Genomic DNA, 16430 nt, shown 5'->3' on the forward strand with positions numbered 1-16430 from the left:
TTGTCTTTTCGCCTACCGTATTTATGAGTAGTGCATGCATGTATGTCGAGGGCCAACTGCCAGTCTATTCATCAAGCGCCAATCATCTGTAGGTTTCTGGTGATGCAACTTTTCTGTATACAACAGCATCATCTATGGACAGTCTCACGGAGCATCTGACATTATCCACTAGGCCATTTATACAGGTTGACACACGGGAAATGGACGGTTTTGAGCTGCGTAGTACTGAGGGCGCGGTGGCGGGAGGTGATCGTGGTGGGGATAGTTGTGATCCACACAAGACGCCATTTCATTTACTCAGTCACTATGGAGCAGTGGGACTTGCAACGTCGAATGTTTGTCTATGACAGTTTCGTGAAAAGTGGTGAGTCTATTATTGCTACACAGCGATTGTTTCGTGCGCGGTTTAATGTCGGTCGACATGGAGCTGTTCCGAGCCGTAACACAATCCTCAGATGGGTGGAAAACTTCAGATCAAGTGAAAACATACTGGACAAGAAGTATCCTGGCCCGAGACGCAGGGTAACGACACCAGAAAATGTTGAAAGGGTAAGGCAAGCGGCACTCAGAATCCCAGGACGGTCAGCTAGACGTCATGCTAGTGAGTTACGAATCAATCGTGAATCGGTTAGACGAATTTTGCATAAAGAATTAAAATTCCATCCCTACAAAATGCTCACTGTCCAACAACTTAAGGAAACTGATTTTGCTGTACGAGAAGACTTCGCTTACAGAATGCAAGTGATTTTGGGATCGAATGAAAATGAAATTTTATTGATGAGCGATGAAGCTCATTTTCATTTAAACGGGACCGTGAATAATCAAAACCTACGTTACTGGGCTCCAGAGCATCCACACCTTATCCACCAGCATCCTCTACACTCAGAAAACGTAACAGTCTGGTGTGATCTTGGTGCTGTTGGCATTATTGGACCTTATTTTTTTTTTTAAGAGAATGGGGCCACAGTTACTGTTAATTCGGTTCGTTACATGCGTATGCTTGAAACATTTTTGAAACCAGAACTAAGAAGACGACGAATCCCTTTAAAACGCGTTTGGTTTCAGCAGGATGGGGCAACATCGCCCACCGCAAACACTTCAATGACAGTTCTTAGACGCATGTTTCCTGGCCGGATTATCTCACGTTTTGACAATGTTCCTTGGCCTCCCAGGTCTCCCGACTTGTCAGTATGCGACTTTTTTCTGTGGGGGAACCTTAAGAACTGTGTCTATAACCACAAACAACGAAATTTGGACGAGTTGAAGAATGCAATTATTCAAGAAATTGCTGCCATCTCTGCAGCGATTTTAGTCCGTGTGATGGAGGATTTTGAGAAGAGACTTGAGTCCTGCATTCGAAATGATGGACATCACCTTGACGACATTATTTTTCACAAATATCTTTGTTAACTAAAATGGCAAATAATGAGCTTTGATTTTGTGTAAATAAACATGCATTAATTTTAAAGTTGGCTGAGTATTATTTCATTAAAAACCGTCTGTCTCCCGTGAACAATAACAGTCCTATAACACTCTAAAGTACTCCCTGCGTTACGTTTACATTTGACAGTTTCATTTCGTTCAGAACACGCTGAGTTCTACCTACCAGAAAGTTGTGAACCCAATATTCCACTTTGTCTGATATTCCATAGGTTCATATTTTGTTCTGTCGTTATTAGCATGAAACATCATAATTGTTTCGAGCGAGTCAGTTTACAGGATATTTAACCATTTGTAAAGGCATCAATCTTTTGAATGGTTTATGCTATCCTTTGCTCTTCTTTTCTTGTGCTAAACATCCTCTGTAAGCTGTTACTGTTTTTTCTCTCTACTGCTCCCTCCAAAGCCAGCCCCTCCTTCTAGCAAGGATCTTCCACAGAGTTCTTTCCGCAGCTATTCTTTTTACTATTAACTTATTTAGTGTATCACCTATCCACATAATTTTTAACACTCTTTGACAGTAACATGTTCAAAATCCTAGGAAGATTCCTTTCTCAGCTAACACACCCTGCTTAACAGTCAAGATGAAACAGAGCCTCATCCTAGTTTCCTCTAAGCAGGCCTCAGTCAAATAAATTATAAACTGATGAATAATTAATTCAATTTAAAATAAATTAGCTCCCTGATTAGCATTTGATCGTAATCAGAGTAGAGATGTTTGTATTAAACACATAATATAATATATTAAAAAATCAAATAGCTATTGAAGGTGCAGATAAGCGGATGGCTTTCGAGAAACCCAGGTTGGAAAGCTGGTTGGACTGTATGAAATAACATTAGGATTGCAATTAAGAAATAACTGAATATTTTTTCTGGTTGAGTTATTAATAAAAATGTCAAATAACATCGTGATCAGAAGGGAATGATAGTGCTTGATAGTCATTACACAACGCAGCACACACCTGAATTTTACATCAACACATGAGAATTATGTAGGACAAGTGAAAAAAAGGATTTATTAGTCACAGGCACACGAATATTCATACCAACAGTCCACATAGCGTGGGGAACAAAATCTGTGATGATATTTTCACATACCAAACTAATATGCCTTGGGCTACAGAGTAACTAGCTTTACCGGTCAGCTGCATGGTCAGTGACTTACATAAAAGTTCACAACTGCGCAAATATGATAAATACTGAAACATTTGGAACAAGGGTAATCTGGCCTACGATAAAAAGTTAGACTGAACAATGAACGTGAATACGACAACAGTTATACTATACAACAACGAACAAAGTCCTACTTCAGTAAACATACATAAAAACCACTGACCTCTCGATAAACGCTAGCAGAAAGAAACACATTATCAAGAAGGTGAATTTAGTATTCACTGCAAGCAATAAGTGATTATATTAGGTCGATAGCTCACATTTGTCGATGACGTGGGTGGTGTGCATCAGATAGGAAACACAATACAAAATACAGAACTCGCGACATATATTCTTATGAAGTAAAATCACAATCATATGGGAGAATATGTGCATCAGATAGGAAACACAATACAAAATACAGAACTCGCGACAGATATTCGTATGAAGTAAAATCACAATCATATGGGAGATTATTAAAAAGGCTACAGCAAGAGAAGGTGAATTACCATAGTTGAAGGCTCAGCACGCCACATGAGAAACATGTGGAAGCAATCACACAGTCTCAGACGTTATAAGAAACTGACAAATTGAAAGGAAATCGAACGACAGAAAAAGAATTCTGGTACGAACATATAGAAAATACACAATTATTTCACACATAAGAGACACAAACTAATTGAATTTAGATGTACTTTGGCTAAAACACTCTCCCATCGCTGTGTTCCTGTGGGACAAAGGATCAAACTAAAGAAATATAATATTAACGAACATGATACCACTTCCCAACTAAAATGAATTATACTGCATGTATTTCAGTGGTTACGACTGAAACAGAGACATTATCAAACGAAACTATGTCTTACACATTCCATCTTCCTAACTTACGTTACTAGAGATGACCTGAAAGGGAAGATTCTCACTCACAGAAGCCATAGAGTACAGTGAGACCCTCCATGTTATCAGACTGTAGCACTGTCAGAGAAAATACACACTAGATACCTATACCAACTTACACAATAGCTACAGACCAGTAAGCACTAATGTCTCTTTGGTCCAGCACATCTCTACTTAAACTCTACACTATAGTTGGATAAACCGCCACTACTGTCCAAAGAACACATGCACGTGAACCAAAGCATTTGAAGCACCACACACAGACAATCACGCTCTCTCTGTAGCAGCTGAGAGCAGGAGCGGTAAATGGAGTACATAAATAACAGACACATGGGGTGTACATTAATAAAATCTACAAACTGCAGGGACGGATTCCTGATGGGAAATGGAGGAAAAAAGGTCCTATGAACATGTGTCCGGAAATGCATCATTGCCACAGTAGATGCATTGACTAATGAAAGTTCCTCTGACCACGTTTCGTGTCTGTAACTATTATGCAGATTGGTGATGCCAGCTCTGGAAAAGGTTGCTTTGTCGATAAAGAACATATGCACGTGAACCAAAGCATTTGAAGCACCCACACAGACAATCACGCTCTCTCTGTAGTAGCTGAGAGACATGTGGTGGTCTGTTGCAAAAACCATCACAAAATCCATCCTGTTGAGGGAAATTCACTGCTGATAATCCTTGCACTCATTGCAGGGATAGTAGCGGTTATCATGCAGGATACACAAAATCGTACTTTGGCTTACACCATGATGGCAAGCCACTTGCCTGGAGCTTGTGCTAAGGTTCATCTCAATATCCTGTAGAACCCGGTCCTCCAAATCTGGTGTACGCATAGTGCACCGTCTCCCTGCATGTTCGTCTGTCTGAAAGGACCCGTGATCACACAAACGCCCAAAAATGGCTTGAAATGTTGTGTTATGTGATTGGTGTCTATGAGGGTACTTGTTTTGGTTAACCGTGCTGCCTCTCGACCGTTTCCATCGGCTTGGCTGCATACAAACACCATCTAGGCTTGTCCCCGACATGAATGCCGGACCATTCTTCTGTTTATGGAACGCTGCGTCCTCTGCATCATACACAGAACACACGGCACGTGATCAGAGGCACTGTCATTCGTCAGCGTCATCTGCTGTGGCAACGATGCATGTCCGGACACAAGTTCATGAGACCTTTTTCCTTCACTTCCAGTGAGAAATCCGTCCCTGCAGTGAGTCGGTTTCATTACTGTTCACTCTGTATAGGAGCATGAAACATAAAATATAAACTGGAAAATTACTAGATCTGAATACTGAAATGGCTGTCAAATGAAGCACTGTACTGTTCTTCTTTCTCCCCAGTTCAACGGACAGATGCACCGACAGTTACAGATGCTAAAAAATATCGAAAAACCGAAGTCAGCTCAACAGAACTAATGGAACGGCTCACACGGAGATGTCTCATTCCTCCAGTTTCTTTTTCACCAGATTTCTGATTTCGTAGTTTCTGTGGCGTCTGTTCCACTACACGAACGCAGTCTGCAGGCTGGAGACCACAACGACAAAAACAGTGATAGGTGCATTTACACTCATGCTCATAAGTTAAGGATAATGCTGATACAGGGTGAAACAACGCTCTGGTGGGCGGTTTGCGAGTTTAAATCACCTTGGGTTATGACCGTGCAGTGCATTTGACTTGCGGTCGTCGCACAGTACTGCTGGCAGCAGTCCACATGCGCAGAGGTGTGTTGGTGCGTGTCAGAGTACAGTGCAGCGAGTAACTGTGCAGACGTGCTAATAGTGACTGTGTGTTGAAAATCGCTCAAAGAACACATATTCATGACGTTATGAGGGGTAGAATACTATGGCAACTGGAGGCTGGTCAAACACAGCAGGTCGTAGCATGGGTCCTCTGTGTGCCACAAAGTGTGATCTCAAGAACAAGGCAATGATTCCAGCAGACAGGAAACGTGTCCAGGCGCTACAGTATGGGACGTCCACAGTGTACAAAACCACAAGAAGACTGATATCTCACCATCAGTGCCTGCAGATGGCCACGAAGTACTGCAGGTAGCCTTGCTCGGGACCTTATCGCAGCCTCTGGAACAGTTGTCTCCAGACACACAGTCTACGGACGACTGAACAGACATGGTTTATTCGCCTGGATACCTGCAAGCTGCATTCCACTGAACCCTGATCACAGGAGAGCCCGTACAACCTGGTGTCAAGAACACAGTTCATGGTCATTGAAACAGTGGTCCCAGGTTATGTTCACGGACGAGTCCAGGTATAGTCTGAACAGTGATTCTCGCCGGGTTTTCACCTGGTGTGAATCAGGAACCCGATACCAACCCCTTTCTCTGCCTCGTGATGACTGGGTGTTGTGTGCTGTCCTTAGGTTAGTTAGGTTTAAGTAGTTCTAAGTTCTGGGGGACTGATTACCATAGATGTTAAGTCCCATAGTGCTCAGAGCCATTTGATACCAACCCCTTAATGTCCTTAAAAGGGACCTATATGGAGGTCGTGGTTTGCTGGTGTGGGATTGGATTATGATTGGTGCACGTACTCCCCTGCATGTCTTTGACAGAGGAACTGTAACAGGTCAGGTGTATTGGGACGTCATTTTGCACCGGTATGTCTGCCTTTTCAGGCAGTGGGTCCCACTTTTCTCCTGATATCTACATCTACATCTACATCCATACTCCGCAAGCCACCTGACGGTGTGTGGCGGAGGGTACCCTGAGTACCTCTATCGGTTCTCCCTTCTATTCCAGTCTCGCATTGTTCGTGGAAAGAAGGATTGTCGGTATGCTTCTGTGTGGGCTCTAATCTCTCTGATTTTATCCTCATGGTCTCTTCGCGAGATATACGTAGGAGGGAGCAATATACTGCTTGACTCTTCGGTGAAGGTATGTTCTCGAAACTTTAACAAAAGCCCGTACCGAGCTACTGAGCGTCTCTCCTGCAGAGTCTTCCACTGGAGTTTATCTATCATCTCCGTAACGCTTTCGCGATTACTAAATGATCCTGTAACGAAGTGCGCTGCTCTCCGTTGCATCTTCTCTATCTCTTCCATCAACCCTATCTGGTACGGATCCCGCACTGCTGAGCAGTATTCAAGCAGTGGGCGAACAAGAGTACTGCAACCTACTTCCTTTGTTTTCGGATTGCTATTCCTTAGGATTCTTCCAATGAATCTCAGTCTGGCATCTGCTTTACCGACGATCAACTTTATATGATCATTCCATTTTAAATCACTCCTAATGCGTACTCCAAAAAATGGTTCAAATGGCTCTGAGCCTCAACATCTTAGGTCATAAGTCCCCTAGAACTTAGAACTACTTAAACCTAACTAACCTAAGGACATCACACACACCCATGCCCGAGGCAGGATTCGAACCTGCGACCGTAGCAGTCCCGCTGTTCCGGACTGCAGCGCCAGAACCGCTAGACCACCGCGGCTGGCAATGCGTACTCCCAGATAATTTATGGAATTAACTGCTTCCAGTTGCTGACCTGCTATTTTGTAGCTAAATGATAAGGGATCTATCTTTCTATGTATTCGCAGCACATTACACTTGTCTACATTGAGATTCAATTGCCATTCCCTGCGCCATGCAGTCAATTCGCTGCAGATCCTCCTGCACTTCAGTACAATTTTCCATTGTTACAACCTCTCGATACACCACAGCATCATCTGCAAAAAGCCTCAGTGAACTTCCAATGTCATCCACCAGGTCATTTATGTATATTGTGAATAGCAACGGTCCTATGACACACCCCTGCGGCACACCTGAAATCACTCTTACTTCGGAAGACTTCTCTCCATTGAGAATGACATGCTGCGTTCTGTTATCTAGGAACTCCTCAATCCAATCACACAATTGGTCTGATAGTCCATATGTTCTTACTTTGTTCATTAAACGAGTGTGGGGAACTGTATCGAACGCCTTGCGGAAGTCAAGAAACACGGCATCTACCTGTGAACTCGTGTCTATGGCCCTCTGAGTCTCGTGGACGAATAGCGCGAGCTGGGTTTCACACGACCGTCTTTTTCGAAACCCATGCTGATTCCTACAGAGTAGATTTCTAGTCTCCAGAAAAGTCATTATACTCTAACATAATACGTGTTCCAAAATTCTACAACTGATCGACGTTAGAGATATAGGTCTATAGTTCTGCACATCTGTTCGACGTCCCTTCTTGAAAACGGGGATGACCTGTGCCCTTTTCCAATCCTTTGGAACGCTACGCTCTTCTAGAGACCTACGGTACACCGCTGCAAGAACGGGGCGGGCAAGTTCCTTCGCGTACTCTGTGTAAAATCAAACTGGTATCCCATCAGGTCCAGTGGCCTTTCCTCTTTTGAGCGATTTTAATTGTTTCTCTATCCCTCTGTCGTCTATTTCGATATCTACCATTTTGTCATCTGTGCGACAATCTAGAAAAGGAACTACAGTGCAGTCTTCCTCTGTGAAACAGCTTTGGAAAAAGACATTTAGTATTTCGGCCTTTAGTCTGTCATCCTCTGTTTCAGTACCATTTTGGTCACAGAGTGTCTGGACATTTTGTTTTGATCCACCTACCGCTTTGACATAAGACCAAAATTTCTTAGGATTTTCTGCCTAAAGCCAGAATAAAGGTGAGAATAAATTAGCACAAGAACTATACGACAATAGTGTAAAATGCAAGAAAATCAAAATATATAATTATCTTGCAGTGAAAAGCATATGATAACACACAGCCCCACCGAGCTGCCATCGTGGAGGAGTACCTTGAAACAAGAAATCAGGCGAATGGAGTGGCCTGCCTGTTCTCCAGACCTAAACCCCATTGAGCACGTCTGGGATGCTCTTGGTCGACGTATCGCTGCACGTCTTCACACCCGTAGGACACTTCAGGAGCTCCGACAGGCACTGGTGCAAGAATGGGAGGCTATACCCCAGCAGCTGCGCGACCACCTGATCCAGAGTATGCCAACCCACTGTGCGGCCTGTGTACCTGTGCATGGTGATCATATCCCATACTGATGTTGGGGTACATGCGCAGGAAACAGTGGCGTTTTGTAGCACATGTGTTTCGGGATGGTTTTCTCAACTTTCTGCAATTACCCTTAATTTATGAGCATGAGTGTAGAACAAAGCACTAGGCTTAGCATTTATCCCAAACTAAGATTTGCGAGGGTTTGCAAAGCACCCATCTTCATCTGCCATAACAGCAAATAATTAAATCATATCGCAGTTACACGTCCCCCCCCCCCTCCGCCCATGATTTTCAGGTTTCTTCTGACCCTAATTTGAAGAGCTGTCACCAGTCCGTGGTGTCTGACGTGCTGCAGGTGCTCGGCGCGCCGTGTGCCTGGAGGCTTCAGGTTCAGGGTCGCGTTTGTTTGGGCAGCTGTCTGTGAGGCGGATGGCGGCGGTGGCGTGCGCAGAGTTCCTGGGCTTGGGCCTGGTCGTCTTCCTGGGCTGCATGTCCGCCGTGGTCACACCAGAAGGCGAGCCGGAGCTCGTACAGGTCGCGCTCGCGTTCGGCTTTGCCGTCGTCGCTGCAGTGAAGGTATGTACACAGATCTACATCTGTCTCCTTAATTTATAGCATAAAAATCCGTTTCTGTTCACTTAACCAAATATTTTGTGATTACTTAATCTGCAAATCACTGTGAAATGCATAGTACAGGGTACTTCCCATTCATGAGCGTCCACAGAAATTTATACAAGAGGGAGCGAGAGTCTAAAGTACATTCGCCACATCCTGTGGTGCCCCACACGGCTCTTTTCTTGGCCCTGCTCTCTATATCTTCTTCATAAATAACCTTCCAGAACACACACTAATTCTAATTAATTTGTTATACGCAGATGATGCAAATGTATTGATTACAAGTTTCGAGCACACAGTCCTGTCTAGGTTTGAGGCAAACACTTTGCTGATAATTGCACAAAAAACAATCATCATGAACACCCACATCCATGTCAATCTACGCAGTCCACATGTACGTATTGAAAGAAATAAAATTAGCAAAATACGGAAAACAAAATTTTTTGTCCACAAACCATTAAGCTTGAAATTACGTGCAGACATGGTATCGAAAAAGCTGAGTAAAATCTGTGCCTTATTGCCATGATTGAGCGATACATCCAATGTTGACACTTGAAAGCAAGTCTACAATGCTTTATCTGTGTCTGTTATGAGCTGTCGTCTGATTCTATGGTCAGTAGCCCTGAATGTCATACCATTTTTAAATTTAAGAAACAAGCAGTGAGAATAATGTCATTTAAAAAGAAGTACGGACACTGTAGGCCACTTTTAAAACAGTTTAAAATTCAGCCCTAGCGTCATAATACAGCATTTTGAATTTCTTCATAAGAACTTCGATCGCCAGTCTTATGACACAAGACACAAAAGTCATTTACAGTTCACACTACCCAATACAGAACTATACGACAATAGTGTAAAATGCAAGAAAATCAAAATATATAATTATCTTGCAGTGAAAAGCATATGACAACAGTGTAAAAGTGCATGTGAATAAAAATTATAGGGTTTTTCATAACCACCTCCAGCAATTCAGAAGATGCCTGCATGAAAACTACAACACATTATAGGAAATAGACATACGAGTGGATAGAGCACCTCTCCAAGTTTTTAACTCGCGTTACAGATGCTGAACATGGGCACTGTCTGTGACATGGCAAAAATTATGGGTGGAAGAGTATGTGTGTACCATTCATTGCTGCCTGAGGAGGTTCAATGTGAGCAGTTTGCTTTGAAATCTGTTCACCAGCTTGCCAAATTGCAGGATGAACTAATTTGACGCGACCGTATGGAGCGCATGATTTGTATTCATTTTATGGCACATCTGTCCCATACTGGTACGTTCCACAACTATACCGTAGCACGTATTGCGAATCTAAACTTCGAGACACTCCTATCCAGTGATATCTGTCGGTTTTCTGTTTATCTTGTAGGTTTACACAGTCGCCTTCTGAAACGCTAGAGGTACAACTTGAATCTATAATCATCTTCCAGTGGACCTCAACTCAGTTAGATCAACAATAAAATTGAAAGTCAAATTGAAACAGCTGTAGTGGTCGCCCACTCTCAGGCTGGAAACCACTACCGTTGCTCAGGGTTTAGGCCAAGGAACCTGTGTGGCATCATCAGATGCAATAAAACAGGATTAAATATTACTTCATTTATATTTCTGAAAACACCTGATTGCCACATCTTCGGTGGCAGTTGGTGGCGAAGCAAGCTGGCAAGGAATCTCCTGAACCTAGGGGCTGGCTCAGGCTGCCGTATCTCGCTGCATCAGCCCTGCGCTCAGACCATTCAATTCTAGGAGGACGATTCTCGCCTATGATATGGAAGGCACGCCCTGTCGGAAACTCAGATCACGCATGGGAATGACCATGGTGTGTGTGTGCTGTGACTCACACGCCATTCTGTGAGTGCTCTGTCTCTCCCCGTGTTGTCCCATCAGATAGACAGTGATGTTGGATGCTGTAAAGTCGTGTTCAATGCTGATCCTGGCCCACCAGTGTGGTATGCCATCTGGCTCAAGTGATGTTGGAGTTTAAAGCAGTTTGTTCTCCAGACTGGAACGGTATTGGTAGACCGTTCAACTAGCCATCAGTGGCGACTCGTACTGGAGGCTGTAGTAACCAAAACCAACTGCGGGAATGCCTTGGGCTGCTGATCGGAGCCGCCAGGCGGGGAAGCCGCCGGCGGTGGAGCACACACAACCGGGTAAACACAGGACGAGTCGAACGACAGACCAACGACAACTGACAACAACCGACCACGACCGACTATGACCGACACAACAAGGAAGAGATAAACAACGGAGGCTTGTGGAAACCACAACACCAAACACCAACAGTAAATCCACTCAGAACCAGAGCCAGGCAAATGTCAACAACGAGCAATGACCAGAATGCAGTACCGCCGAGATAGAAACGGCATCCAGAGCGAGTACCAGACTGACTGGACTAGGTTTTTTTTTCTTTATTGTATTTCAATTCCCCATCGGGGCGGGCTGGCAGCAGCATATGCGCTGCTCTTCAGCCGAAAGACATAGAACAAACAATAGAAGACATTTAAAAATAACAAAGGAGAGAATATGGTGAACATAGATATAAAAAAAGGGGGAACATCATGGAAGGCAATAGACAAAAAAACGGGGTGACTGTAAAATGGAGATAAAAAACTGTCTAAAAGTAGCACACACAAAATGCCACACACTGCGACAATTAAAAGAACACAAGGCACAGTATGACTGGAGCATAAAAGGTATCGATGGATGGCGTAGCACATAACAAACACTGACGGCAAACCTCAAGGCAGTACACAGTTAAAATCACACCTCATGACGCACAGGAGAAACAGCACTAAACACAACACTGATGTGGCACACTGAGGATGATAAAAACAGAGGATCTGCCAGACGCAAGGAGATGAGGGTGACCGGAAGAAGGGAGGGAGGGGAGGAGATGGGGTAGATGAGCGGGGGGCGCGCTGAAGAGGGCCAGGTAGGGAGGGATGTGGGAAGGAAAGAGGCAAGTATGGGGTGCTGGGTCTCAGGGGAGGGGGGGAAAGGAGGAAATTCCGCTCTGGGAGAAGGAGGGAAGAGGAAAAAGGGGGCCCTGCGGAGGGGGGGGGGGAACAAGGCCAGGTTATAGTTGGAAGGAAGGGTAGATGTCATGGCGAAGTTCGTCATCCGGGAGGGGCTGGACTAGGGCGGAGTGGGTCCCTATATATGAAACCGGAGGGAGCGGCTATTGACCGCTGTCTGCACGTGGCGTAGCGGTGGCGCTCTCGCTGTGCGAGAGCTGCTGCGCGGAATAGCCGCCGGAGAGGCGGAGCCCTCTATGGGCTGACCACATCCATTTGTTCTGGCGCGTGTTCGACTTCCGCGGCGGAAGGTACTAGAGAGGCTGCCTTCTATCATCCATGCGTAAGGATCCGTGGTCATCTCGTAATGCGGCAGGAGTACAACCAGTACTGGAAAAATCTCATACACAAGATATTACAATACAAAAATCAGAGAATTGAAAGCGAACGACATAAACATCATCAACCCTACTGATCGATTGACTCTAGCCTAGCGAGGTGGAGCATTTTTGACGTTGAGGAGGGGCTCTGCTGTTTGAAATAACTGAACTGGTTCTGCTCTTCACAAGTTGTGATCAGTCTTCAGTGCTGCTACATTCGCTGAATCAATTTGTTTCACTGTCTTAACTGCTTTGTCGAACCCCTGACGGATGTTGTTGCGTCCTTCTTAGCGCTTTTTACGTAATGTTCCGAGAGTAACAGAGGAAAGTGAGTCAGCATTCGTCCAACCCTTTCCTGCAGAACTCACTTGCACTCACAGACAGAAGGGCTGATGTCAAATTTTGGTGACCAACTAACCATGTCAAATGTTTATGCCTAGCAGATGGCTCATGTTGATACTTCTGTGTCATTGCTTCTACTCTGTCAATCACTTTCTACAAATGAAGTTCTGATGCTTTAAATCAGTATATTCCGTTTCTCTTCATGTAACTGTAATTTACAGATGAGTCACTATGTTTTGACTTTAAGCTGTTGTAATTTGTAATGCTGTAACGCTCTGTTTATTCTGTAAATAACAATGCATGTTAACTTTGGCTGTACTGCAATTGACTTATCCCATGCTTACAGTACAATTGCATACTTAACTGACCTATGGGATGAATAAACAATAAATCAATCAAAAAATGCTGTTTTTTTAATAGAACTGATTTCATGAGATGGAACTGAATTTCATCGCCATAATGAGATTATGGACGTCAAAAATAAGATTATGGATGCACTTGTTTAGCGGTAATAGTCTGGGATTAAATCCACATACTGTTAAATTCAGCTTATCCAACGACTTATGAAACAAAACTACAAAATGTAGAAAAGAGATATAAGGGGCAGTCAAATGAAAACCAAACAATGGGAAAAACGGGGCCATGGAATATTCTATTGAAACGTAATCACCAGACGTCTTAAGACACTGAAAGACGAGATGATCAATTCTTGTTTCGTAGAACGCAACGCGGTCGGCCGCTGATGGATTCACAGCTGCTCCCACTTCTTGCATTTCCTTGTCCAACTGAAACCGATGTTCGTGCGTCTTTCTTCAGGTCGTCAAAGCTGTGAAAATCACACGGTGAAAGATCCGGGCTGCAAGGAGGATGTTGCATTGTTTCCGACCAACTGCTGATGCGCAGCTTTCGTCCGATTGGCAGTGTTGGCAGGCAGTGGGCGGGCAGAGCGGTGGGGGAGGGGGCGGGGGAGTGTTAGAGGGGGTAGGGGTAGGTGGGGGGGAGGCGGGCGTAATTGTTGTGGAACAAGATGATTCTGTCCGACAGCATTCCTAGGCGGTTTCACTTTATTGCGGACCACAGTTTCTGCGGAGTGTCTTTATCATAGCCCCGCGTATTAATAGTTGTTCCACGTTCGGGGAACTCTATGCGCAGAGGAAACTTCCTGTTACGGTCTACGAAATAGGAATTGATGGTCTCGTCTCCCAATGGGATAAATGTCTTAATGCGTGTGATGATTACTTTTGAATAGAACCATTCCTTGTCCTGTTGTTGTGGCCTTTCGATTTTCATTTGATTGCCCTTTATATTTTAATTCATGTATCAGTAATGTTAGGTTGATACTGAAAATTAGAACTCTGAAACTGGAGTACAGTCAGAACAACTGAGAAAATTCTGTTACATATCAACAAAAATAACCATCAAGAAACGCCAGTGTTATACTTACTTAACCATCAAGAAACGCCAGTGATTCCAAATGGAATCAAAACTGAATAACTGATATTTAAAGTTTATTTCCCACTTTTCCGCTAAAATAAGCGGAAAAGTGGGAAATAAACTTTAAATATCAGTTATTCAGTTTTGATTCCATTTGGAACGCTTTACTTACAAAGCTGAAGATCTGATCGTGCTAATGGATGTGCTGCAGTATTTTCGTGTCTTTTATTCTTTATGTTCACTAGCGTAATTCTTGGCTCATTTATTTAGTATATGGCAGAACACATTTTATTGTTATACAAACCTAAAACAATGGTATTAGTGAAAAATAGATAAAACAGAGTGTGCAAATATTTTACACATACAGTACAATAGTTTGTAATATTAAATGTAATTTATCAGTGTTATGATGACGACGAACGAATCGTCGCCAGTGTGAATGACTGGTGCCCAGTGCTAAATAGAAACATACAAATCTCTTCTTTTGATATAAAGCAGGTTTGACAGTGAAGTCGATAAGGAGCTGGCTGCATGGTCTGGGTCTGCAGCGACTAAAATAATTAGAAGTCGTTGGTAAAAAATAATATATTGCACTTAACTGGTGGTACAAGAGTCTTCATAGTCAGGAGGAATACAACTAGAAACAGAGAGCTATAGAGGCATCACATAGGCTATACTTTAACTAATCACCTTGTTAGGGGTTGCTTACTATCAGCTAAAGGCTATACTACTTTCCTACTGGACGTCCCGAGTAGAGATGGGTCGTTCGGGAACTACCGGGTCCAAAGGAACGATTTACCAAGATGAACGGAACCAGCGAGGAAGGAATTCTAATTTCATGCTTCACTTCGGTCGCGGCTTTCTGCTTATAGTTCCCGGGAACGGGAAACGGTCGGTCTCGTTCCCGTGCGGCACGTCAGCCGGTCTCGTTCCAGCCTCGGTCTCGTTCCCGTCTGTCTCGGTCTCGCTCGGCCAGACTCGTCCTCACATGGCCACTCGTCGCAGTTCCACTGCCGACTGCTCGTAGTTCAGTATCGAGTTGTCGTCGTTCGTTTTGTTCGCTTCACACGCCCATTCTTGATCTGTTTCAAACCTTTTTTGAACTCTGAGTTTCTGGTTCTTTTCGTATTCTATTCAGCGTCCACGACCGGTAATTAAAATGTATTTTTAGTTACGTAAACTACATAAAAATTACGTGGTATGTAATACATACATCTTTTCAGGTAACAAACCAGCGTATCACCTTGTATTGTATGTATTGTATGTTAGCCGGGGACCTAGAAACGACGGAGAGGCTCCATCCCCGCCGCAGCCGGAGTGATCCACAACCCCGCGACTACTACCGCAGTCCACTTCACCCCTCCGCCGCCGCACACCGAACCGAGGGTTATTGTGCGGTTCGGCTCCCGGTGAACCCTCTAGGGAACGTCTACCTATGTTTGCGTGGTAGAGTAATTGTGGTGTACGCGTACGTGGAGAACTTGTTTGCGCAGCAATCGCCGACATAGTGTAACTGAGGCGGAATAAGGGGAACCAGCCCGCATTCGCCAAGGCAGATGGAAAACCGCCTAAAAACCATCCACAGACTGGCCAGTTCACCGGACCTCGACACAAATCCGCCGGGCGGATACGTGCCGGGGACCAGACGTTCAGGTCTGTTCCTACTCCTGTTAATGCTTGATTTGCATTTGCGTCCATTTACTGCGTGTATCAAATCTTTCATCAAGAAATTCTGTAGCAGATTTTATTGTTAGTTGTCTAGATTTTAAACTTTCACATGTGAAAAATGGGATAGTCATGAATGGGAAGCTCTGGGTTGCCCAGTATCTTCTTATTGTCCTGTAAGTAGGCTTCCTGCCTTATAAGTTCAGGTGGAGAGTATGACTTAGATTTGGGAGCCAGTAAGTCGGTGCAGTATACAAGGGGGTGTCGAATAGTTTCTGGCTTTGCATAGAAAGAACAACACTAAGGTTTTGATTTTACCCATGTATTCGACACACTCTCCCCTGAGATTGATACAGTTGGTGCATCGTTGTTGCAGCTTTTTTAGTATGTGCAAATAAGTTATATGGTGGTCGTGAAACCAGCTCTCAGTAGCCTGTTTGACAGCTTCAGTGTTCTGAGTACAGTTACCCTTCCCCACCCAGTTAGCCATGTAGTGTAAGGAGCACCTGGTCCCTGGCACAAA

General features: G+C 44.1%; 1 protein-coding gene across 1 annotated transcript in view; it reads left to right on the forward strand.

The window, feature by feature from the left end:
- Window positions 1–200: 200 nt before the first annotated feature.
- LOC126263292 (uncharacterized) overlaps window positions 201–16430 on the forward strand; it is a 65048-nt gene continuing 48818 nt past the window's right edge. Inside the window, exons 1-2 of the mRNA XM_049960378.1 lie at window positions 201–246; window positions 8812–9032. Of these exons, the coding sequence (XP_049816335.1) occupies window positions 201–246; window positions 8812–9032 (267 nt within the window). The remainder of the gene's footprint in view (window positions 247–8811; window positions 9033–16430) is intronic.

This window comes from Schistocerca nitens, chromosome 6 (genome assembly GCF_023898315.1).
Source record: "Schistocerca nitens isolate TAMUIC-IGC-003100 chromosome 6, iqSchNite1.1, whole genome shotgun sequence".
NCBI lineage: Eukaryota > Metazoa > Arthropoda > Insecta > Orthoptera > Acrididae > Schistocerca > Schistocerca nitens.